This window comes from Lagenorhynchus albirostris, chromosome 20 (genome assembly GCF_949774975.1).
Source record: "Lagenorhynchus albirostris chromosome 20, mLagAlb1.1, whole genome shotgun sequence".
Classification (NCBI taxonomy): domain Eukaryota; kingdom Metazoa; phylum Chordata; class Mammalia; order Artiodactyla; family Delphinidae; genus Lagenorhynchus; species Lagenorhynchus albirostris.
In genome coordinates, this window is record NC_083114.1 from 15,321,986 (window position 1) to 15,349,911 (window position 27,926).

General features: G+C 36.8%; 1 protein-coding gene across 1 annotated transcript in view; it reads right to left on the reverse strand.

The window, feature by feature from the left end:
* Window positions 1–27,926, reverse strand: part of TAOK1 (TAO kinase 1) — a 142,824-nt gene that overhangs the window by 55,957 nt on the left and 58,941 nt on the right. The window contains exons 4-7 of the mRNA XM_060133026.1: window positions 5,300–5,371; window positions 2,365–2,466; window positions 673–718; window positions 16–112 (exon numbers count right to left, since the gene is read on the reverse strand). Coding sequence (XP_059989009.1) covers window positions 16–112; window positions 673–718; window positions 2,365–2,466; window positions 5,300–5,371 — 317 coding nt within the window. The remainder of the gene's footprint in view (window positions 1–15; window positions 113–672; window positions 719–2,364; window positions 2,467–5,299; window positions 5,372–27,926) is intronic.

The following is a 27,926-nucleotide window of genomic DNA, read 5'->3' on the forward strand; positions in this document are numbered from 1 at the left end:
TTTCAAAGTGCTTACCTATGGATCATGGTATGAGAATGTAAGTAGGCTAATCCCTGGAGAGCACCATGTGTAATTGCTGCTATTTCCACTTCTTGTAATGGCTTTTTGTGAACTTAAAATAAGAAAGTTATTTGAAAATATTTTTATAAAGAACATTTTTGTTTAAAAATACATACCTAATATATAGGGCAATTTTTAAAAACTAACATTTAGCAAGACGGGATTTCCTTCCAAAGATAAGAAAATAATGCTATTGAACTTTTCAACTAGTATACAGTTGTGCCTAGCTGTTAAAGTATATAGTCCACAGCCAATTTTCCTCTAAGCTAACAACATTAAGCAATTATTTGGTGATTACAAAAACAAAAGTAATAAAAGTTCTCCCTTTATTCTAATATCTTCATTCTGAACAGAAGGAACAGATGGAGCTGAATGACAAAGATTCCAAAAAAACTTGAGTCAAAATGAGAGAAAAATCCCTTTTTTTTTAAATCCCTTTTTTATGCTATTACATTACATTTAATGAGGATAGTGCATACTATGCAGAGAATATAGAAAGGTTAAGATTTTTATTCTTTCTGGAAAATTTGTATATTACTTAAGAAACCTCTTATTGAATTCTCATTTTATTTTGCTAATACTATTTTTTCTTAATGATTAAAGGGAACCTACCTTCTAGTAAATCTGAAGCAGATCCTAAACAATATTCCATTACAAGCTACATGGGAAGAAAAATTATATAAGTATTAAAATATATTATTAAAAAGATTCTACTTGAGATAAAATAAATTCACCAAGGAGATCAAGAAGACAGTTTGAAGTAAAACAAACCCTAGTCACCATTTACCTTAAAAAATGAGTATTTACGTATCTAGTAATATATTAAGTGCATATGTAAAGTTAAGCTAATGATACATTAATCTTTTACAATACCAACATATAATCATTTGTATAAGATGTGTATTTCATATATAACTACTACTAAAATTATAAAGGAATATACACATTCTGTTACTATTAATCTATAGTACTAAAGCAATACTTCAGTAATCGCTAAGAAGCAAAAAACTGTCCTTTGGAACTATATATACAAAGCTTAGGTTATAGTTAAAGCAAACACAGAGCACCTTCTATGTGCCAGATATTTTATATATATTAAAGCTAATTAAGGGACTTCCCTGGTGGCACAGTGGTTGGGACTCCACGCTCCCAATGCAGGGGGCCCGGGTTCGATCTCTGGTCAGGGAACTAGATCCCACATGCATGCAGCAGCTAAGAGTTCGCATGCCACAACTAAGGAGCCTGCCAGCCACAACTGAGGAGCCAGTGAGCCACAACTAAGGAGCCCACCTGCCGAAACTAAGACCCAGTGCAACCAAATAAATATTTAAAATAAAACGAATTAAATCCTCACAACCACCTTATGAGGTAGGCCCTATTACTATCCTTATTTTACAAATGGAGAAACATGAGAGACAGAGAGGTAATCTCCCCAATGTCACTGCTTTTTCTTTAACCACAGCCTTGTATTTAGGAGTATTGCCATCACCACCAAAATTAAACTGGATAAAAATGCACCAAACATTACAAATCTAGGTTCAGGATACTAAAATGATAATTAGCTGTGACTTATTAATTATTCAAAATAAGGGATCATTCCCATTTAAAGAAAATTTAGCCTCTCTCTTAAAAGATACAGTTATGCCCACAATGCTACAGTATTACTACCGTGTCACCTCAGCAGTAACAATGGGGCAATATTAATCACCACTTCTTGTAACAAAGTGTCTCAATTCTCTAGCATTAGTATTATTCAGCCAAGGAATCATAATCAGTTCAAATTTCACCAGGACTCAGCAGGACTTCACCAAGATCTTTGTGGTTAAATAGATTACAATATGTTTATGTCAAAGATAGGCTACCTTTCATCCTCAAGTAACAGGATTGCTTTCACAATGTTTGATAAACCATTTGAAGAATGATACTACTAAAAAATGTCAGAGAACATTTTACCATGTACCATGTAATATATTATTAAAAAGATTCTACTTGAGATAAAATAAATTCACCAAGGAGATCAAGAAGAGTGTTTGAAGTAAAACAAACCCTAGTCACCATTTACCTTAAAAAATGAGTACAAGAAATGTACATAAAGGTCAGCTAAATCTCTGCAGTAAACTCACAAATCATACATTCCCTCTCCTGCCTAGGAGCTCTAGGAAAAGCTGCTCTCCCTCTCAGAATGAACTAACATTTCAAGGTGTTTCTGCATGGCCTTACACAACCATTTTGAGACATTCTTGAAATAATTAACTCTAAACAGAAACCAACTAAAATTACAGCAAGGAGGAAGCATATACCTACCCATGCTGTGTGCTCACGTAAATAGCAGCCTTTGTATTCTATACTGTTGGGATGTTTTATTCTTTGTAGAAACTTGACTTCCTTAATAATATCCTGCCATTTCTATGGGGAGGAAAAAAACGAATAAAGGAAAAAATTATGAACAGCTGCTTTTCCTGAGAAAGTTATATAAGAAAAAAGTTATCAGATTAAGAAGGGTTATTGAGAACATTATATTTCATTTGTAATATGTAAATATATAAATAATAAATTAAAAAGTTATGTTCATATAGTTTATAACTCAATTACATAATTTATAAAATTGTTTCATTCAAGGTAGGACAAATTTTAGTTTGGTAAAACTTATCATCAGTGAGTCTTATTAAAATTTTATAACCACACACCAAACATGCTGATGAAAACTATATACCATATTTAGTGATTTTTCTTCAAAAGTTCATCTTCCCTTCTTATTTGCAGCTTTTTCATGTATAATTTACATACCATAAAGTTCATCTATTGTGTTTTTGGGTTATGTGTTCTACCAAACGTTAAGGTTTTGTTTGCTTTTTAAATTCAAACGAAGATTTAAACCCGTAAGTGCACACTTCCTAAAATAAAATGCTAGAGAACAATTAGTTATTATATGGGAAAGTTCACAGAAAAAAAAAGAAACAGTATGAAAACATTTCCCTACATATTTTACTAAGAGCATTCCTCAATGACACCTACCAGGAAATACAGATAAACCTTCAGCCATAAGCTACTCCATGACAACCTTAGACACTTAGGCCATGTCCTAAACATAGTTACTCTTAAGAAGCAACCAGAGAACTCTAAAAATACTGTTTACTGGGTCTACACCCATAGACTCTAGAGGCTTAGCAGCTGTGGGGTGAGAATGAGGAATCTATTTTTTGTTCTTGTTTTCGTTTTTTCAACCTTTACCACTGACTTGGGCCAGATTTCTAAAAGCAGGGAAACTGGCATAATAGGAAACTTTAAAAAACGTTTTGTACTAGAATGTAAGATCATACATCGCCGATGTTATTTCACAAGCCCTCAACAAAATACAGCAAAATATGTTCACAGTGTTTTATATAAAATGTGTAAGATATAAGATGCTAAACTGAGAAAATGTTTCATGGCCTTTAAATTTCAAGTCTGAATGATATTTGAAACTTTCAAAACAAAACAAAACCCTGCAATTTTCAATTGAAAAAAATTTCATGAAAGACGTTAATATTAGATGTGAAAAGATGATGCCCTAAATGAAACTTTTTGTTCTAGGTGTGACTAATCAAACAGACTCCAACACAGTACAAGTTTGCCTATGAAAGCTTAGTTCAGAAGTTGTGCTACAGAATAGAATATAAATGAGAGTAATCCTGTAAGAAACTGAGTTTTTTAGGTATCAAAATGATGGAACAGTGATACAATCATAATAGTGTTATCATATTCATAGTAAGATCATTACAAAAACAAGATTTATCATAAAATAAAGAGATTCCAAAAAAGTAGAAAACCAAACTCTTTAAAAACTAAAGACTGATCCAGCAATTCCAACTCTGGGCATATACCTAAAGTACTGAGACTAAGGACTCAAAAAAATATTTGTGTAACCCATATTTACAGTAGCATTATTCACAATAACCAAGAGGCAGTAGGAACCTAAGCATCCATTGACAGATGAATGGATGGATAAATAAAATGTAGTGTTTTACACACACACACACACACACACACTAGCTTTAAAAAGGATAGAAATTTTGACACATACCACAACATGGATGAACTCTGAGGACATTATGTAAAGTGAAATAATCCAGTCACAAAAGGACAAATACTGCATGATTTCACTTACATCAGATACTTGAAGTAGTCAACTTCATAGAGACAGAAAATAGAAGAGTGATATCCAGGGGGTGAGGGGAGGAGGGAGTGGGGAGTTATTGTTTAATGGGTAAAGAACTGCAGTGTTTCAAGATGAAAAGAGTTCTGGAGATGAATGGTGGTGATGGATGCAAAACAATGTGAATGTCCTTAAAGCCACTGAAGTACATACTAGAAAATGGTTATGATGGTAAATTTGTTATGTGTATTTTACCACAATTAAAAATAATTACATTGAAAAATTAAAGACTGACAGATCCTAGTTTTTAAAAGTAGACTATATTTCATAAAATAAATTTATGCAATTAAACAAAATAAATATACTAAAAAGCACTACTCACAATATTAGTGAACTAAAGTATACTCAGTGTAGTATCAATAATTGTATTTTTTTTATTTTTCAGACTAGATATATATTATCTGCTGATTAAAGTTTGCTTAAATCAACCCTTAAAGTCTGAATCATTAAAAAAATTACATCCAATATAATTTACTGTTAAATGCATCTTATTCTAGTTTACTCTTTTAGAAACTGATAAGCCTTCTATGATAAAGATAAAGTAATATATTATACCACAGTTAAAAAATTAAAAGCAGGGGGACAGGTAGGTTTTTGGAATGCCAGTAATATGCTGTTTATGGCTCTAGGTACAAGTTAAAAAGGTACACTCAGTTTGTGAAAGAAAATACACTGAGATATATTCTTAATATTCATATACTTTTAGGTATGCTACACTTTTTTGAAAAAATTCCCAGCTACCCTCAATTAAAAACAGTATGTCGGGCTTCCCTGGTGGCGCAGTGGTTGGGAGTCCGCCTGCCGGTGCAGGGGACATGGGTTTGTGCCCCAGTCCAGGAGGATCCCACATGCCGCGGAGCGGCTAGGCCTGTGGGCCATGGCCACTGGGCCTGCGCGTCCGGAGCCTGTGCTCCGCAGCGGGAGAGGCCGCAGCAGTAAGAGGCCCGCGTACCGCAAAAAAACAAAACAAAACAAAAAACAAAAAAAAACAAAACAGTATGTCTTTTTCTAACATGCCAAGAGGAATATAAATATTTCACCTACCTCAGTGGACTGCTTTCCACTATAAGACATTTTCTTGATAGCCACCACTTCATTGGTGCGCACATCTCGTGCCTAAAAAAACAAAGAAAGAACTATTGTAAAAATTAACAGATTAAATCTGGGCAATAATTTCTTTGAGAATAAAAGCATTTATGAGCTACCATGTCAAAAGGAACATCGAAACTGCCTTTAAAGAACATTAAAAACAAAAGAACCCAATAACCATATAGTGAAACTTATCAAATCATCCAGAAACTGGTACTTTGGAAAGAAATATAAAGCAGGGTTTATCTTTGAGAGATCTAGTTAAGAGGAAAAAACAGAAATTTGAATAGTACTATAACAGAGAGACAAAACAAGACTAGTATATGTACAAGCCTACGCTAATCAATTTTGAAATCTCAATGAAATGGACAATTTTCTGGAAGGAATAAATTACTAAAACTGATCTAAAGAAGAAAATGTAAGAAAAACAAACAATGGTGGCAGACTGAAAAGAACACCAATGAATTGTCTTTAAAATACTCTTGAGTGGGGATTTCCCTGGCAGTCCAGTGGTCAGGACCCCGGCTTTCACTGCCGAGGGCACGGGTTCGATCCCTGGTCAGGGAACTAAGATTCCGCAAGCAGCCAAAAAGCAAAACAAAACATAGGGACTTCCCCAGTGGTCCAGTGGCTCCGAGCTCCCAGTGCAGGGGGCCTGGGTTCGATCCTTGGTCAGGGAACTAGATCCCATGTGCTGCAACTAAGAGTTCGCATGCCGCAACTAAAGATCTTGCATGCCACAACTAAAGATCCCACATGCTGCAATGACGATCCCACACACAGCAACAAAGATCTCACTCGCCACACGAAGACCCAACTCAAACCAATAAACAAATATTAAACAAACAAACAAACAAATATAAAATACTCTTCAGTGGTGGGCTTCCCTGGTGGTGCAGTGGTTGAGAGTCCGCCTGCCGATGCAGGGGACACAGGTTCGTGCCCCGGTCCGGAAAGATCCCACATGCCGCGAGGCGGCTAGGCCCATGAGCCATGGCCGCTAAGCCTGCACGTCCAGAGCCTGTGCTCCGCAATGGGAGAGGCCACAACAGTGAGAGGCCCGCGTACCAAAAAAACAAAAGAAAACAACAACAACAAAAAAACTACTCTTCAGTGGAAAATAGTTTTACCAGGTGAACTTTTCAGGATGTAAGGGGGGAAAAAAAGGAAAGTTAGCCCATTAATTTTAAGAAGGCAGTATAACCCAATAACTAAAACCTCACAAACAGCACAAAATAGAAAGTTAGGTATCAATTTCACTTGTAAATATAGACAAGAAAACTCTAAATAAAATTTTTAAAATATTATAGAGCATTAAAATAATTTTTCATTTGGATAAAATACACAAATATATACAGTTTTTCATTTGGATAAACTTACAGAAATGCAAAAGATTCTAATACTAGAAAAAAACGTTTCATAATTTACCACAATTTGTAAAAGTTAAAGGGGGAACAAACAAATAATACACACACACACACACACACACACACATATTTATAAATGCTCAATAAATCCTGAAAATGAAGAAGTGCCCAACTCTAAATGTATTCAATTGCAAAGAAGGCCAAACTCTTAGGAAACAAATTAGAAAGGTAATTCTTTAACATGATAAATCACCTCTATTGTAAACTACTGCTAATCAGGCTTAAGAATGCTAAAATGCTATCACAATTATTACTTAACATTGTTGAGGTAATCCTGAAAAAAGGTAATAAAAATGTAACAGAAACACGACAGTTAACTAGAAAAGCTAAACTTCCATGTGTTAAAAAAATGATTATATATTAAGAAGGCACATGAGACTAGCTGCAAAATATTTTAAATGGGTTCACTAAAAGTATCAGAACCACCTCAAATCATCTGTTGGAAGAACTCATCTTCAATTCAGATTTTTAATGAGTTCCCAAAGATAAAATGTTCTAAATTAGATTATGGTGATGGCTGCAAAACTCATATTTACTGACAATCGTTGAAATGTAGGCATTAAATTGGTGAACTTATGGTATGTAATTTATACTTTAAAACTTGTTAAAAAAAAAGACAGCACATATGTGAATTTTATCTCAACAGAGTGGCTTGGGGAAAAAAAAAAAAAGGCACTCAGTTAAGTGGGCCCTGGGAAACTTAATCACATTCCAATTTCAATTACCGGTGTACTGGTTAGGAAACTGGCACCACTTATTGTAATGGGTGAAGCGGATCTATCCACAGACATCCTGCTTGAATATAAATTTATTTTTCCAAAATGTTCTCTGCTTATCTATCTACGAACCTCTTTATTTTAATCATGTCTAAACAGCTATACTGCGCTCTTTTATAAGAGCTGAGATATAATTTACATGCCATACAATACACCCATTTTAATGTGTACAATTCAGTGGCATTTAGAACATTCACAGATATATGCAACCATCATTATAATTTTACAACTTTCATCACCTCAAAAAGAAACTCCAAATTGTTCATTTAGAAATGGTCAAACGGTAAATTTTATGTGTATTTTATAATAAAATTCTTTTCTTCATTAAAAAAAAAAAAACCCATTCGGCCCTAAGCAACAACTAATCTACTTTTCCATGTCTCTAGAGATATGACCATTCTGGACATTTCATATAAATGGAACTATGTAATATGTGGTCTTTTGTGACTGGCTTTTTTCAAGATTCATGACTAATGATATTATCTTTTCATGTGCTCCTTAGCCATTTGTACATCTTTCTTTGAGAAATGTCAATTCAGATGCTTTTCCCATTTTTAAATTGGGTTGTCTTTTGATTGAGTTATAAGAGTTCTTTACATATTCTAGGCACAAGTCCCTTATTAGATATATGATTTACAAAATTTTTTCTCCTATTCTGTAGGTTGTCTTTTCACTACTTTGAAGCACAGAAATTTTTATTTTTGATTAAGGTCAATTTATTTTTTTCTTTTATTGCTCATGCTTTTGGTGTCACATCTGAGAATGCTCTGCCAAAACTAAAGACATGCAGATTTACCGCTATGTTTTCTTCTAAGAGTTTTATAGTTTTAACTGCGACATTGAGGTTTTGATCCATTTTGAGTTAATTTTTCTATAGTTTCTATAGTATGAGGTAAGGACCTAATTCCACTGTTTTGCATTAAACAGCTACACTTTTAATTAGCCTAAGACAAAGCTTAATTTAAAAGCGGGTATACTAAATGCAATGAAGTATACTGGATTAGATTCTAGAACAGAGAAGAGACAGCAGAAAAACTGGTAAAATTTAGTACACAGAATATAGTACATAGTTTAGTTACTAGTATCCTATCAATGTTGATTTCTTAGTTTTGATAAAGGTACCATGATTACGTAACATATTAACATTAGGGGAACTAGATGAAGATTATAGGGGAAAACACTGTACTAACTGTGAAATCTGCAAATCTAATATTATTTTAAAATACTAAATTAAACTAAAATTTGACTATTAAAATCCAAATGTACTAGTAATGATGATTAAAATTAAATGACCAAGTTAAAAGGAGATACGACTTTTGCTTATTCATGTTTTTAAAAAGCAAAAAGTAAAAATACTTAATGTTCACAAACATGTTTTTCCCTCCCTTCAGGATCACATATTGTGCTTACTTAGTCTTCTCTAATCTAGAACAATTCCATAACCCCTCTTTATCTTTCATGATACTGACAGTTTTGAAGAATACACAGTGGTATTTTAGAGAATGTAACTAAATTTGTACTTGTCTGACATTTCTTCAAGATTAGATTCTGATTATACACCTCTGGCAAGAATACTATAAGAGTGATATTGTGTCCTTCCCAGGGTATCATATCTGGAGGTATACAATGTGTCCACTCCTCATTGGTGTTACCAATTTTCATCACCCACTAAAGGTGCTGTCTGTGTTTTTCCCATGTGTATAGTTAAAGTTACTGTTTCCTACCTTGTATCTAACAATCTGTGGAGAGATACTTTAAAACCATGTAAACATCCTGCTCATCAAAATTTTCCCTTAGATTTAGCAAACATTAAAGATAATAGCCCAAAACAATCTTCACTATGACAATTACAAAATGCTCATTTCCTCCCCCCACCTCTACCATTCCCTTCACATTTATCAGTCAGGCATTCTATTATAAGGAAAACACCCCCCTTTCATCCATCCATCCATCATCTATCATGGAAATTATGAAGTCCTATTTTATTAAATGGGTTATAATCCATTACTATCTTTATATACTGATGTTCAAATTGTTCCAGATTTGGCCAGTGGGAGCCCCTCTAAGCTGGCTCCAATGTCTTTTTGACAGGCCCCATTTTTTTTTTCTTTCTTTAAAGCACTTTTTAACTTTCTGGCACAAGGTCTTCTAAGGCTTATCATTTATGTTCCCTGCCCACTGCAACAAAATGAGACATTCCTCCAATAAGTTCTTGTTCCTTTTAGTTAGGAATTAAATTCGAGATCTGAGTGCTAAGTGTGCTCATTACTACTGGGTGTCATTACAAATAGAATCTTGCAGCAGACAGAGCTAGGAGATGCACACACACATATATGAGATATAATTATTTCATATTAACACTGTTAATTCCTATCCAATCAAACCCGCAGGGTTCTTCCTTACCTTCCCCACTTCCATATTTCTTTCCATATTTTCACAGTTAGGATCCTGACCCCAAACAACATCAACATTATTCATTACTCAATCCTCCTTCTTTTTTTTTTTTTTTGGTCACACCACGTGGCTTGCAGGACCTTAGTTCCCCGACCAGGGATTGAGCCCCGGCCACTGCAGTGAAAACGCCCAGTCCTAACCGCTGGACCACCAATGAATTCCCACTTAATCCTTTAACATATAGTTTCAGATCCGTCACACCCATACAAATATGAAACAAGTCTATTAAGAAGGGTTCAAGATTTGCCTACAGTTTCCCTCTCCCAACCAGACTGAGAGTATACAGTTAAAATACTACGTACAAAAGTTACTCCTATTAGTTCTATTTTTCCCTTCAATGTGGTTATGTCTGAAATACAGTTGGGTTCATTGTTCCTGTTTGCCTTTGATGTCAGTGACAACCTTCCCCCCATACATATTAATTTTAATTTTTAAGTATATAAAGTATTTATTATCCAAAGAGGTATATTCAAACAAGAATCATTCCATCCTCTATCTCTTCATATCCATTCCTACAACTATCACCATTTTATATGTTGAACTTGGTTGTATAATTTCATCAAACTATATATTTAATATCTGGATATTTATTATATATGAATTAAATTAAATAAAATCAATTTTAAAAATTCCTACCAGCATACTGAATGGCTATTTTTCAGGGATTTTCTCAGTGGGGTTCTTTTATTGGGCCCATTTCTAAGATTCTATGTATATTTTTCCTTTTCTCTATATTTCTCTATATTAGTGTATTTGGAGAGGAAAGGTATAAGCATAAATTCAGACAAAACTGTAATATAGAAAAAGGGTTGTTTCTAAAATATCAATATCCTGGGTCCCTCTTCTCTATTTTGTGTCCAATCCAGAAATTAAACAAACGTGAGCAACATCAAACACACACATACACATGTGTACACAAAATTCTACAACTTATATACCTAAATGTTAATAGTAGCTGTCCGTGGGTAGTGAAATTATAGATGGAGTTTTTATTATTTTTGTCTCCAATTTATAATTGGGGTATAAACCAAAAGCTCAAATTGTTAAGAATTTGAACCATATATTCTCAAGGGAAATAACATTTTATTATTAATAAATTACTAAATTTATTAATTAATAAATTGTAGTTTCATTCCTAAGGTGCCCATAAAAAAAGACTAAACCCATAATACTGCCAAAATATTAAACATCTGTACAATACTTACTGTTTGAGGGGGAAAAAACAATTTTTATACAAAGAAGAAATCAATGAGTGGAGTTTTCCACTATAGATTAAGAAAGGAATACTTAGAGATGTTTTATGACTTTAGTATATCGCTGGCTCAATCTTAAAGTTACAGTCTTTAAAATAATAAAATATATTCCTTTAACTACCAATTTTATTTCCTAGAAATTTTAATTTCTGAAGTGTATATTATCTTTCTGAAGTAAAAAAAAAAAAAAAAGAGTCAACTTACATCCTCCCCACTTTTTGGGAAAAAGTCCCTTTCTGGTTACTAGTGAGTTAAAAAAACTTTTTATCTTTGAAATTATTTTAGACTTAGGGAAACGCTGCAAATATAGTACAGAGAGTTACCATATACCTTTCACACAGCTTTTGCCTACTGTTAATATCTTGCATAATAAAATTATCAAAACTAAGAAATTAACACTGGTAAAATTATTAACTACTAACCCCAACCACTATGCCACCAGGGAAGCCCGATTTTTCCATTTTAATTAATAAATATCTTTGGGGCTATACTTGAGATTATGCATATATCCTGTTTCATCTCAAACTTTAACCTACTAATTTTAGCATCTACTAGTGGATCTTGGCTGCAACAATTATTTCCCTTAGTTCTTCTACATTTAATAAAAGGAATTTTTATTCTTTATAAATATGTGTATATCTGTGTGTGTGTGTGCGCATGAGAGAGAGAGAGAGAGAGAGAGAGAGAGAGGAGTGCGCATGAGAGAGAGAGAGAGAGAGAGAGGGAGAGAGAGAGAGAGGAGTTCCTACTGATACCTCCAATTCCAATCCAACATACAACAGGGTTGTTTCTAGCCTTCCTCATTTCCTTACTCCTTACTTCTTTCTTGGACATTAAGAAAACCGCTTCTCGAGATAAAGATGGCAGAAGAGAAGGACATGGAGCACACCTCCTCCCACAAATACATCAAAAATACATCTATAGGACTTCCCTGGTGGCTCAGGGGTTGGGGGTCCGCCTGCCGATGCGGGGGGCACGGCTTCGTGCCCCGGTCCGGGAGGATCCTGCGTGCCGCACAGCGGCTGGGCCCGTGAGCCACGGCCGCTGGGCCTGCGCGTCCGGAGCCTGTGCTCCGCAGCAGGAGGGGCCTCAGCGGTGAGAGGCCAGCATACCGCCAAAAAAAAACAAAAAACAAAAAAACATCTTCATGTGGAAGAATTCTCACAGAATACCTACTGAACGCTGGCAGAATATCTAATACAACTAAAACTGCAAGAAAGAGCACCACGTAACAGAGTCGAATGAAGGAAAAAAAAAAAAAAAAGGAATCAGGATGGGACCTGTGCCTCTGGGAGGGAGCTATGAAAGAGGAAGGTTCCCTCAGTCTGGGAACCCCTTTCACTGGTTGGGAGATCAGCTGGGACAGATACGGAGCTTCACAGGCTCAGAGGAGAGTGCAGCAACCAGACTGTGGGAGGCAGAACAGAGAGAAACCAGCACAGATGGTCCTGGACACCTCGCTGCACTTCCCAGCCCGAGATGCACATCTGCTGGTGCGTGCAGGGGCTGAGTGCTGCAACTTGGGCTTCAGTGGACAGACCTGGGGAAAGGGCTGGGGATGGCTGTGTGGAGACAGACGGAAGGAGCTGGAGGGTGCTCTGGGCTGCAACTGGGGGTGGGCGCAGGATAGAGCCTGGGGCCACAATAGAAGCCACATAGTTAAACACACATGTAAAGGGAGGGACGGGGCCCCACCATAGCAGCCTCATTCTCCACGAGCTCACCTGAGCTCACAGTCAATGTGGCTCCACCTCTACCACCTCTGTGCTGGTGGGTTGTCCCCATGCAGAAGTGGGGCTGAAATCTGAGCCTACCCTCAGGGGCTGTGAGACTGGTGGATTTACATGGCTACTGGCAGCTTTGTAAGCTCTGTGCCTGCCGGACATCCCAGTGGATTACTGTTGCTTCCAAGGCTGGGGTGGTCCTGTGTTAGTAGCTACAGGCTTTGCGGACACAGGCATGCAGAGGCAGGGCCAGGACCTGGGCTGATTCTGTAGCCCCCATGGAACATCCAGGTGCCTGACTTCAGTAGATCTGCCCTACTGGCTTTGTGAGCACAGAGCCTGAGGGATACCCAGGCTGACTGCCTGCATTCCCTTGACTGAGGCAAGGCTGAAGGTAGTGCCAACAACAGTGTACTTTGTGAGTGCACATAACGTGGCAGGCAACACCACAGAGTGCAGTTCCTCGTGGACAGCTCCTGTAGAGGAATACTCAGTGGCTCCTCTCCCAGCGGAGGTGCTCCAGTACCACCTACCTCACATCACAGCTCAGAAACCGATCTAGGGGCTTCTATTACAACAACTGAGGAGCAGACCTTACCCCCGAAAGGGCTGTGACAATTACAGAGCAAATAGGAGGCCCCACTCAACATCCAGTGCAGGCTATCTGCTCACTACACCACCAATCACACCTCCTATCAAGAGGATAAAAGCCACTACACACTGAAGAAAGACATGGCAGGAACCCATATTAAAAACAGTCCTCGCACCAAAAATATCAGACTCACACAGGCTACACAAGGATGCTCCCACATAAAAACAGCCCTTCAAGACCACAGTAGATAAGGGTTTCTCTTAAATGCACAGAGTCAGAGAAATATAAGTAAAATAAAGAAGCAGAGGAACCACTCCCAATTAAAAGAACAAGAAAAATCTCCTGAAAGAACAAGCAATGAAACAGACCTCTCGAGACTTCCCTGATGGCACAATGGTTAAGAATCTGCCTGTCAATGCAGGGGACATGGGTTCGAGCCCTGGTCCAGGAAGACCCCACACGACGCGGAGCAACTAAGCCCGTGCACCACAACTACTGAGCCTGCGCTCTAGAGCCCACAAGCCACAACTACTGAGCCTGCGTGCCACAACTACTGAAGCCCGCGCGTCTAGAGTCTATGCTCCGCAACGAGAAGCCACCACAATGAGAAGCCCGCGCACCACAATGAAGAGTAGCCCCCGCTCGCCACAACTAGAAAAAGCCCACGCACAGCAAAGAAGACCCAACGCAGCCAAATAAGTAAATAAATAAATTAATTTAATTAAATTAATAAAAAAAGAAACAGACCTCTCCAGTCTATGAGATCCCGAGTTCAAAAAGTAATAAAAATACTGAAGGAATTAAGAAAGCTATTGATAAAAATGCCACCCACTGTAACAAGGAATTAGAAACTATAAAGAGGAGCCAATTAAAATTAGAAAACTCATTTGCTGAGATGAAAGCTGAGCTAAAGGCAAAGAATAGCAATCAGGGGCTTCCCTGGTGGTGCAGTGGTTGGGAGTCTGCCTGACGATGCAGGGGACACGGGTTCTTGCCCTGGCCTGGGAAGATCCCACATGCTGCAGAGCAGCTAGGCCCGTGAGCCATGGCCGCTGAGCCTGTGAGTCCGGAGCCTGTGCTCCGCAACGGGAGAGGCCACAACAGTGAGAGGCCCCCGTACCACAAAAAAAAAAAAAAAAAAAAAAGAGGATTGAGTAACGAATACTCAATACTGCAACTACTGAAGCCTGCGCACCTAGAGCCTGTGCTCTGCAACAAGAGAAGCCACCGCAATGAGAAGCCCACCCGCCACAATGAAGAGTAGCCCCCGCTCACTGAAACTAGAGAGAAAGCCCGCATGCAGCAATGAAGACGCAATGCAGCCAAAAAATAATAATAATAAATAATAAAATAAAAATTCATATATAAATATTATAATATTATTATCAAGCATCTTTCCCAACCACAACAGTATGAGACTAGAAATCAATTACAGGAAAAAAACTGCAAAAACACAAACACATGGAAGCTAAACTATATAATATTAAACACTAAGTAATCAGTGGGTCACTGAAAAAATAAAAAAATACCTGGAGACGAATGAAAATGGAAATACAATGAACCAAAAGCTATGGGACATAACAAAAGCAGTTCTAAGAGGGAAGTTTATAGCAATACAAGCCCACGTCGAGAAACAGGAAAAATCTCAAATAAACAACCTATCCTTAAATGTAAAGGAACTAGAAAAAGAAGAACAAACAAAATCCAAAGTTAGTAGAATGAAAAAAATTATAAGATCAGAGCAGAAATAAAGGCTAAAAATACAATATAAAAGATCAATGAAAATAAGAGGTGGTTCTTCAAAAAGATAAACAAAATTGATAAACTTTTAGCCAGATCCGTTAAGAAAAAAAGAGAGGGCCCAAATAAATAAAATCAGAAATGAAAAAGAAGTTACAACTGACATCACAGACTACAAATGTATTACAAATGAGATTACTAGGAACAATTATAATAAATAATATTATAATGGACAATATAAATGTCCAATGTCCAATAAAATGGACAACGTAGAAGAAATAAATAAATTCCTAGAAACATACAATCTCCCAAGACTGAATCAGGAAGAAATAAAAAATAGGAAGAGACCGATTACCAGTAATGAATTGTATCAGTAATCAAAAAATTCCCAAGAAACAAAAGTCTAGGACCAGATGGCTTCACAGGTGAATTCAACCAAACATTTAAAGAGTTAACACCTATCCTTCTCAAACTATTCCAAAAAGCTGAAGAGGAAGAAATGCTTCTGAACTTATTCTACAAGGCCAGCAAGATTTGACAAAAATCAACATCCATTTACGATAAAAACTCTCAACAAAGTGGGTATAGAGGGAATATACCTTAACATATTAAAGGGCATATATATGACAAACCTGAAGACAACATTATACACAATGGTGAAAAGCTGAAAGCCTTTCTTTTAAGATTAGGAACAAGGATGACTACTCTCGTAACTTTTATTCAACATAGTACTGAAAGTCCTAGCTAGTGCAATTAGGAAGGAAAAGGAAATAAAAGACATCTAAATTGGAAAGGAGGAAGCAAAATTATCACTTTTTGCAGATGGCCTGATACTATATATTAAAAAATCCTAAGGATGCCACCAAAAAGCTATTAGAACGCAACAGTGAATTCAGTAAAGTTGCAGGATACAAAATTAATGTACAGAAGTTTCTTGAGTTTCTATACAAATAACAACTATCAAAAAAAGAAAGCAATTAAGAAAACAATCCCATTTATGTAAAATTACGTCAAAAAAAAATTACCTAGGAATAATTCCTCCAAGGAGGTAAAAGACTTTTCTCTGAAAACTGTAAGACATTGATAAAAGAAACTGAAGATTACACAAATGGAAAGATGTATTTACTCATGGATTGGAGAAATTCATATTGTTAAAATGCCCATACTACTCAGGGCAACCTACAGATTCAATGCAATCCCTATCAAAATACCAATGGCATTTTTCACAGAACTAGGACAAATTATTCTAAAATTTGTACGGAAACATAAAACCCCAAATAGCTAAAACAATACTAAGAAAGAACAAAGCTGATGGTATCATGCTCCCTGATTTCAAACCGTACCACAATGCTACAGTTACCAAAACACTATGATACTGGCACAAGACAGACACACAGATCAATAAGAGAGAAAAGAGAGCCCAGAAATAACCCACATTTATATGGTTAATTAATCCATGACAAAGGAAGCAAGAACATACAATGGGGAAAAGACAGCCTCTTCAATAAACGGTGTTGGGAAAACTAGAAAGCTACATGCAGAAGAATCAAATTGGACTACTCTCTCACACCATATACAAAAATAAACTCAAAATGGATTAAAACTCCTAGAAGAAAACATAGGCAGTACACTCTTTGAAATCAGTCTTAGGAATATTTTTTCAGATATGTCTTCTCAGGCAAGGGAAACAAAACAAAAAATAAACAAATGGGACTACATGAAACTAAAAAGCTTTGCACAGGGAAGGAAACTGTCAACAAAGTGCAAAGGCAGCCTACTGAATGGGAGAAGATATTTGCAAATGATATATGTGATAAGGGGTTAATATTCAAATTATACAAAGAAATCATACAGCTCAACATCAAAACAAACAACCCAATTAAAAAATGGGTAGAGGGCCTAAATAGAAATTTTCCCAAAGAAGTCATAAAGATGGCCAACAGATACATCAGGGAAATGCAAAGCAAAAGCACAGTAAGATATCATCTCACACCTGTCAGAATGGCTATTAAACAGACAACAAGTAACAAGTGTTGATGAGGATATAGAGAAAAGGGAACCGTCGTGCACTATTGCTGGGGATGCACACTGGTGCAGTCAATATGGAAAACAGTATGGAGCTTCCTCAAAAATTAAAAATAGAACTGCTAGACAATACAGCAATTCCACTTCTGTGTATTTTTTCACAGAAAACAAAAACACTAATTTGAAAATATTACACGCACCCCCATGTTCACTGCAGCTTTATTCACAATAGCCAAGATATGGAAGCAACCTAAGTGTCCAATGGATAAAGAAGATATGCTGCATATATACATACACACATATATATAATGGTGCATGTCTGTGTGTGTGTGTGTGTGTGTGTGTGTGTGTGTGATGGAGTATTACTAAGCCATTAAAAAGGAGTGAAATCTTGCCATTTGTGAAACCATGGATGGACCTAGGGGATATTATGCTAAGTAAAATAATTATGCTAATTAAAATAATTATATGCTAAGTAAAATAAGTCAGACAGAGAAAGACAAATATATGATTTCATTTAACATGTGGAATCTAAAAAACAAAACAAACAAAATGGAAACAGACTCATAGATACAGGGAAGGTACAGGTGGTTTGCCAGAGGAGATGGGGGTGAGGGGATGAGTGAAACAGGTGAGGGAGATTAAAAGGTGCAAACTTCCAGTTAGAAACTAAGTGAGTCATAGGGATGAAATGTACAGCATGGGGAATACAGGCAATGATACTGTAATAACTTTGTATGGTGACAGATGGTAACTAGATTTATCATGGTAACCATTTTGTAACATATAGAAATATCAAATCACTATGTTGTGCACTTGGAACTAACATAGTATTGTAGGTCCATTATAATTCAAAAAATAAAAAAATTAAAATACTATTTAGAACAGAATTAAATGAGCTATGAGTAATTAAATAAGAGCACAATACTACATGTTATCTCTTCTCACCATCTGAAAGTAAAGGAGTAAAGGCAAAATTGGCTACAGGCCTAAGGACAAACTTCATGCTGTAAAGAGCAAAAAAAGACAATATATACAACCAATCATTTTGTTACAGACCAGGAAACTGTGAATATCCATTTGGGAGCTATTTTAATGAATTAATAAGAATGATCTGAAATCACCATATCAATTAATTATATGTAAATTGTCTTTCTATAATTCTTTCTCTTAAATAAATTTATTTATTTATTTTTGGCTGCATTGGGTCTTCGTTGCTGCACACGGGCTTTTCTCTAGTTGTGGCAAGCAGGGGTTACTCTTCGTTGTGGTGCACAGGCTTATTGCTGTGGCTTCCCTTGTTGTGGAGCACGGGCTCTAGGCGCATGGGCTTCAGTAGTTGTGGCTCACGGGTTCTAGAGCACAGGCTCAGTAGTTGTGGCACACGGGCTTAGTTGCTCCACGGCATGTGGGATCGTCCCGGACCAGGTCTCGAACCCCTGTCTCCTGCATTGGCAGGCGGATTCTTAACCACTGCGCCACCAAGGAAGCCCTTCTTTTTTATACTTATATCTTTTTTCTTAAAACATTAAACAATTTGCTGTACCAGTGAAAATATAAAACTTGCCAAGCCCCTAAAAGAATACACATTAATAAAATCTTACACTAGGAAATAAGAGGTAAATATTACATCTGTTTTTAAAATAAAGAAAAAAACTTTTACAAAGTAAATAAATGACTTCACTGGGATCATACATGGTCTGCCACATTTGTTAGGAAGCTTGGTTCCAAAGCCAGTGTTCTATGGCCCATCTACAGACATCATGTTGGTTCTATGTAAGGTACTGGAAACTAAAAGAGAACGTTTATCTTCCTGGCAATCTAGAGATAGTGGTCCTTTTGGATATCTGACTCTTTGGTTTGGTTTCAAACACTTTATTATGATGCCAGTCCTTGATTAGCTTGTCTGAAGACAGCCAGAATACCTGGCTCAATTGAAGTATTTTTAAATTTAAGGTGACCCCTACTGTCAATTAATGAAAATTCAGACCTATATTTTTTTTTTTCAGACCTATATTTTAAGAACTATTTTTAGTCACCTAAAAAAATTTGATGAGAAGGTCCTTCCTGTATATACTCTATAGAAAGACACTGCACATTTAGCCCTGTCATGAGGCTGGGGTGAGAGAGCACATAAAATCAGAAGCACACTTTTAGGTGTGCACACTCACATATGCAACACACACATACACACACTGCCACATGGGTTTAGCTGATACTACAAAATATGAATGTTAGTGACCTAGAAATAGAATGACAGCAAAGTTAGTCAGTTGTGAGCTACAGTTAAACTTTGCTCATCTATATGGTACATGTTTCCCAGACATCAAAACAATTAACAGAAAACACCTGCTCTGAGCAGTTGTCCCTGACCCCTCTAAGCTTCCATGCAATGGTTCCTCAGGCGGCCCTAACCAGAACCTAGGTTTCTTTTCTTTATATATATACATACATACATATATATATACATTTTTTGGGGGGTGCTGCACCATGTCTTAGTTGCAGCGTGTGGGATCTTTTAGTTGTGGCAGGCACACTTCTTAGCTGCAGCACGCATGTGGGATCTAGTTCCCCGACCAGGAATCAAACCCGGGCCCCCTGCGTTGGGAGGGTGGAGAACAAGATATTAAACATTTTAGGCCTTGTGGGCCAAATACATTTCTTCTTTTTCTGTTGCATACTCTTCCTTTTGTTTTTCCAAATGTAAAAATCATTCTTAGTTTGAAAGCTAAATGAAAATAGTTCACAGGCTGGACCATGAGCTATACTATAGATATAGACCATGGCACCTACTATAGATAAATCCTTGGTTAACATTTTGCCACATGTGCTTTGAAACTCTTTATCTAAAAATATATACTGTTATCATTACATTATCATTCTTTTATTACTGAATAGGACTTGAGATAAATTCCTACTCTTGGTTCCAAAGAACTTCATATATTTCCTGAGAACAAGAACATTCTCTTGAAAAACAAAAGATCAAATTTAGGAAATTTAGCATTGATATAATACTATTATACAGTGCATATATAGTCCATATTCAAATTTCACCAACTATCTCAATGTACTTTACAGGAATTTTTTCCCAATCCAGGATCACCCATTGTGTTTAACCACCAGGTCTCTCCTAAGCCAGCTCCTGATATCTAGCTTAGACCAATTAGCTTTTGTTGCCCCTGCTATACTTAACTCTGGGACTATGAGACTTTCTCTCCCAACCACAGCTCTCTAAAATAATCCAGCCTGGGTAGGACAAACCCAGAAATACTGCACAAGGAGGTCCAAGCACTAGAGAATCTCTCCCTGCCCACCACTCCCCCATCCTCAGTAAATAATTCTCTTCCGTGAGTGAGGCACCACAGTGTCCACCCTCTTATCTTGGCAGAAAACAAGTTCTTTTGATTCTATCAATTTAAGCTTTAAATTCACTGCCACTATCTAGTTTGAGCTCTCAGCATTTCTTTCCAATTATAAAATCTTCATAATCAGCCTCCCTTCTTTTATCTTTGACACTTGCCAATCTCTCTTCTACACTGCTACAAAAATAAACTTTCTATGTCACAAATGGAAATATAATATTTCTGTTGCACTTCAGTGTTCCCTCAAGACTTCAGATTAAAGCCTACATTTTTTAGTATTTAGTGGAGGAGGTTCCCTTCAGGAGCCTTGCTTGTCTTTCCTTTTTACCTTTCTCTAATCCCATCCTTAGTTCTCATTACAACCTTAATTCAAAACACACCCACTTCAGTTCTGGATTTTGGATAATGCAATTTTATAGTTTTATTTAAAATTTTAAAATCATTGATAATTTGCTAATACGTGATTTAATTCAGTCCCTTTAACGAAAGGAAAAGGACAATAACTTTCCTCACTGGATAGATCATATGGGCAGGTCTGAAGAAGACAGAAAACCTACTGAAATTCTCTACTTTTCAATATCAACAATGAAAGACCAATTGCTCCAAAAACACATATCTTGGGCTTCCCTGGTGGCACAGTGGTTAAGAATCCTCCTGCCAATGCAGGGGACACGGGTTTGAGCCCTGGTCTGGGAAGATCCCACATGCTGTGGAGCAACTAAGCCCATGCACCACAACTACTGAGCCTGCACTCTAGAGACCACAAGCCACAACTACTGAGCCTGCACGCCACAACTACTGAAGCCCGCGTGCCTAGAGCCTGTGCTCCGCAACAAGAGAAGCCACTACAATGAGAAGCCCATGCATCGCAATGAAGAGTAGCCCCCACTCACCACAACTAGAGAAAGCCCATGCACAGCAACGAAGACCCAATGCAGCCATAAATAAATAAATAAAAATAAAAAAACAAAACCACATATCTTTAGAGTAGGATATATGAAAAGTCTACGCAAGTACAAATAATATCAAACATAAATCAAGGGAAACTTCACCACTAATTTTTGCCATGTTTCTGTTAGACTGTCCCAAAAGCCCAAACAAGAATCAAAGCAGTCAATGTATGTAAAACAATTGTATGAAACTACTGGAGAGCAACAAATGTAGGCAAAGCTTTAGAGACCAGAAGCCTTGAGAGAAGAACAGTAGCCAATGTGAGCAATAAATTTACTCCAGCTTCATCCTTGAACTTGTGGTATTACAGGAAAACAAGAGTCCAAGGAGGAAGCTAGGCTGAGGAGAGAGGCCAGAGACAGGAGCTTCCAAAGCGTCTGGAACTTAAAAAGCACAATCATGGTTTAAGAAGATGTGGTATATATATGATGGAATATTACTGAGCCATAAAAAGAGTGAAATATTGCCATTTGCAGCAACATGAATGATGCAGAAAATACCATACAAAGTGAAGTCAGACAGAAAAAGATAAATATTATATGATATCACTTATGTGTGGAATCTAAAAAATAATACAAATAAATCTACATACAAAACAGAAACAGACTCACAGACATAGAAAACAAACTTCTGGTTACCAAAAGGGAAAGGGAGGGAGGAAGGGATAAATTAGGAGTGTGGGATTAATACATACAACTACTATACATAAAATAGATAAGCAACAAGGATTTACTGTATAGCACAGGGAACTATATTCAATATCTTACAATAACTTGTAATGAAAAATAATCTGAAATATATATAACTGAATCACTCTGCTATACACCTGAAACTAACATAATATTGTAAATCAACAATATTTCAATTTTTTGTAAAGGTTAATATATTGGAAAAAAAGGCATAATCACAGAAGAGGGAGCTGAAAAGAAGCAGCTCAAAAATCTGCGAATTCTCCTCAAGTGAACAGTCAACTCCTAAGTATGTACTGCCTAAAACTCCCAGAAACCCAAAAGAAAACAGCAGTTGGAAGACTAAAAAGATAAGCAGAGCTTTCAGAAGACAAAAAGTGCTGGAGAGGAGGTTGGAATTCAAACCCCACCAAACTGCTTGAGCTTTTTTTTTTTTGGTAATAAATTAATTAATTAATTTATTTATTTTATTTTGGCTGTGTTGGGTCTTCGTTGCTGTGCACAGGCTTTCTCTAGTTGCAGCGAGTGGGGGCAACTCTTCGTTGCAGTGTGCAGGCTTCTCACTGCAGTGGCTTCTCTTGTGGAGCACGGGCTCCAGGCGCGTGGGCTTCAGTAATTGTGGGTCTCGGGCTCTAGAGCACAGGCTCAGTAGTTGTGGTGTACCGGCTTAGTTGCTCCGCGGCATGTGGGATCTTCCCGGCCCAGGGCTCGAACCCATATCCCCTGCATTGGCAGGCGGATTCTTAACCACTGCACCACCAGGGAAGCCCTGCTTGAGCTTTGATAAACACCCTAGACAGTCAGTTGGGATTCTAGAAGAGCCATGGTTTAAGAGTAAGGGCAAAGGCCTAGTAATAAGGGCAAAACTGACATCAACTAGCCCTAATAAAGCCTAAAACCAAGCCTCAAGGTGATTCAACACTATACTATCAGCTTACCAAAAGAAACCACAACTGTCTTTGAAGAAAAATAGAACCATCCAAAACATCTACAAATTCTCCTCTAAAAAGAAGAGTAACCAATCACAAATTGTAAGGCATGCTAAAAAGTGGACCAAATACTGAAAAGGAAAAAACTGGAAATATAAATAGGCCCAATGGAGACTCAAATACTGGAGTTACTGACAGAGTCTTAAAAAAAAGCGGGGGGTTGGGGGGTACTTCCCTGTTGGTCCAGTGGCTAAGACTCCAAGCTCCCAATGCAGGGGGCCTATGTTTGATCCCTGGTCAGGGAACTAGATCCCACAGGCTGCAACTAAGAATTTGCATGCCACAACTAAAGATCCTGCATCCTGCAACTAAAGATTCTGCATGCCACAACTAAAAGATCCTGCACGCCACAACTAAAAGATCTCGCATGCTGCAACTAAAAAAAAAAAAAAGATCCCTCATGCCTCAATGAAGATCCCACACACTGCAACTAAGACCCAGAGCAGCCAAATAAATAAATAAAATATTTTTTTTTTAAAAAAAGGGAATCAAATGGACATTTTAGAAGTAAAATGTATGAGAAAAACTGCACAAAAAACAGGAGAAAGTTGAAATACTGTACAGGTTTTACATTGTTTGAGAAGTGGTAAAAGTGCTCATTTAAGTTAACTATAATAAGTCAAGAATATATAGTACAATCTCTAGGGTAACAATTAAAATAATAATAAAGGACTGTATAACCAAAAGGTTAATTGTGAGAAAAAATATATTAATCATATCTTCTAAATTGCTGTAATCTGACGCTTTGACAGCTAGGGCCTTGCTAACAGGAAGAGACTATACTCCCAGAGCTAGCTAATTCCTAGAGAGAAAAAACAAGCACTTCTTTCATATACAAACCACAAATCCAGAGCCTGTATCTCCAATGCCTTCACACTATGAGCCCCTACACCATATTCTAATCACCACAGGGCCAAGAGCCAGACAACCAGGGACAGCCCCTCTACCCACGGCCTGCTAAAATTAAAGTAGTTAATCCAAAACTTGCTTACCCTGCTTCACTTGTTTATTCCCACAGAAACCACAAGGCTCTTGCCCATGCTTTTTCCCTTGCTTTCTCACTTATACCAGTGCTTCCCCAAGTGGCCCTCTCTGGCATGGCATGCCCTCTTCTCTTGGAATCTATGAGTATAATAAACTATCTTTTCTTTTTTTTTTAAAGACTTATTATTTATTTTTGGCTACATCGGGTCTTAGTTGTGCAGCACTCAGGCTTCCCTCTAGTTGTGGTGTACAGGCATAGTTGCCCCACGGCATGTGGGATCTTAGTTCCCTGACTAGGGATCGAACCCGTGTCCCCTGCATTGAAAGGGGGGATTCTTTACCCCTGGACGATCAGAGAAATCCCTAAACTATCTTTTCAATGGCAGTTGTTACCTGGTCTTTGGTCTTTCCATACCTGAATTAAAACCTATATTTTAAAACAAAAAAACAATAAACACTTGATTAATTCAAAAGATGGCAAGAATGAGGAATAAAGAAAGAACAGATAGGACAAACAAAAATCAAATAGGAAAACAGACTTATGCCCAACTATGTTAGTAACAGCATCAAATACAGATGGGCAAAACACTCCAGTTAAAACAGAGATAGAGAAAAAGCTCCTTGACATTGGTCTTGGCAGCAATTTTCTGGATATGACACCCAAAGCACAAACAACAAAAGCAAAATTAAATAAGTGGGACTGCATCAAATTAAAAAGTTTCTGCACAGTGAAAGAAACAATCAACAAAATGGAAACGTAATCTATGGAATGGGAGAAAATATCTGCAAGTCATGTATCTGATAAGGGGTTAATATCCAAAATATATACAGAACTCATAAAACTCAATAGCAAAAAACAAACAAACAAAAACAAAAAACCAACCTAATTAAAATATAGGTAGAGGACCTGAATAGACATTTTTTCAAAGACGACATATGTCAACAGGTACAGGAAAATATCACTCATCATTAGGGAAATGCAAATCAAAACCACAATGATATGTCACCTTACGCCTGTCAGAATGGCTATTATGAAAAAGACAAGTGATAACAAGTGTTGGCAAGAGTGTGCAGTGGTCATAAACTGGTATGGCCACTATGGAAAACAGTATGGAGGCTCCTCAAAAAATTAAAAATAGAACTACCATATGATCCAGCAATTCTACTTCTGGATATATATCCAAATGAATTGGAACTGCGATTTGAAGAGATATCTGCACCTCCATGTTCATTACAGCATTATTCACAATAATCAAGACATGGAAACAACCATATCTTGAAGTGTCCATCAAAGGATAAATGGATTAAGAAGATGTAGTGTGTGTCCATACAAACAACAGAATATTATTCAGCCATGAAAAAGAAGAAAATTCTGCTGTTTGCAACAACCTGGATGAAACGTGAGGGCATCACGCTATATGAAATAAGTAAGACAGAGAAAGACAAATACTGTTTATTATCACTTATATGTGGAATCTAAAAAAGCTGAACTCAGAGAAACAGAGAATAGAGTGATGGTTACCAGGGGTTGGGGGTAGGGAAGATAATGGCCAAAGGGTACAAGTTATAAGATTAACAAATTCTGGGAATCTAATGTACAACATGGGGATTACAACTAATAATACTTTATTATATACATGAAAGCTGCTAAAAGAGTAGATCATAAATGTTCTCACTACAAAAAGGAAATGGTAATTATGTGGCAGGATGGAGGTGTTAGCTAATGATATAGTAGTAATCATTTTGCAATATATAAATGTATCAAATTAACACACTGTACACCTTAAACTTACACAATGTTATATGTCAATTATATCACAATAAAGGTGGAAAAAAATTCGTGGGGGAAAAAACAACAAAGATGAGAAATACTTTAGAATAAAGTTCCAGAAATAATAAATGAAAAGGAAAAAGAAATACACTACATAAGCATTAACCAAAGAAAGCTATCATTAATATCAAAGTAGATTTTAGGGCTTCCCTGGTGGCAGTGGTTGAGAGTCCGCCTGCCAATGCAGGGGACGCGGGTTCGTGCCCCAGTCCAGGAAGATCCCACATGCCGCAGAGCGGCTGGGCCCGTGAGCCATGGCCGCTGAGCCTGCGTGTCCGGAGCCTGTGCTCCGCAACGGGAGAGGCCACAACAGTGAGAGGCCCGCGTACCACACACACACACACACACACACACACACACAAAAAAGTGGATTTTAAAGCAAGAAATACTAAGAAAGGTAAAGAGTGGAATTTTAATGATAGTGGGACAATTCAACAAGATACAATAATCCTAAATTTGTACATTCCCAGTAACATAGATCAGAAATGTATAAAGTAAAACAAGATGCAGCTAAAAAGCAAATTAGATAAATCCACTATCAGTGGAGATTTTTAAATACCTTTCAGTTACTGATAGAACACACAGACCAAAAACAAACTAGTAAAATCAGAAAGGACCCAAAAGATCTGAAGAATATAACCAACAAATGTTACCTACTTGACATACATAGATAATCACGCCCAATAAACTGCAGAATATATATAATTTTCCAGTGCACATACTAGAAGAAAATATTCACAAAACATATATTGATTGACCAAGTATCCTGGAAATTCTACAAACTCAATTTAAAAAGAAAGCCTGATTTTCAAAAAATGGGCAAAATATTTGAACAGATACTTCCAAAGATATGTGAATGATCATTAAGTCTATGAAAAAGAGCTCAACAACATCAATCAGCAGGGAAGTGTACATTAAAACCTAACTGAAATACAATTACACACCCATCAGAATAACTCAAATTAAAATGACTGTCAACATCTAATGCTGGCAAGGATATGAAGCAAAAAGAATTCTCATACACTGTAGATGGGAATGTAAACTTTCTACTTAGTGAAAAAGTCTGGCAATTGGCATAGAACTAAACATACACCTGCCCTATGATCCAACAACTCCAACAAATCTTAGGTATTTACTTAAAAGAAATGAAAAATTGGGTCCACAAAAAGACTTGTAAATCAAGACTTTAAATCAAAAAAGGTTATAAAAAACAAAGAAGGACATTATTTATTAATAAAGGTTCAATACAGCAAGAAAATATAACAATTATAAACATTTACACACCTATGGACAGATCAGTAAGTATATACAGTTCTACAATAATAGTTGGAGACTTCAATAACCCACTCATAATAAAGCAGAGGACAACCAGACAGAAGATAAGCAGGGAAATAGAGGACTTAACACAATAAACCAACTAGATCTAACAGAATATGCATTCTATACACAACAATAGAATACACATTCTTCTCAAGTGCACATGGGACATTTTTCAGGACAGACCATATGTTATGCCAAAAATCAAGTCTCAGTAGATTTTAAAAGATAGATATCATACAAAGTATCTTCTCTGACCTCAATGGGATAAAGTCAGAAATCAATAACGAAAATGGAAAAATGGAAAATTCACAAAATTGTAAAAATTAAACAGCACACTTTTAAACAACCAATGTATCAAAGAAGTCACAAGGCATATTAGAAATACTGAGAGCTGAATTAATACAAAAATACAACATATCAAAACTTATGGAACCAAGTGAAAGAAGTGCTCAGGAGGAAATTTAT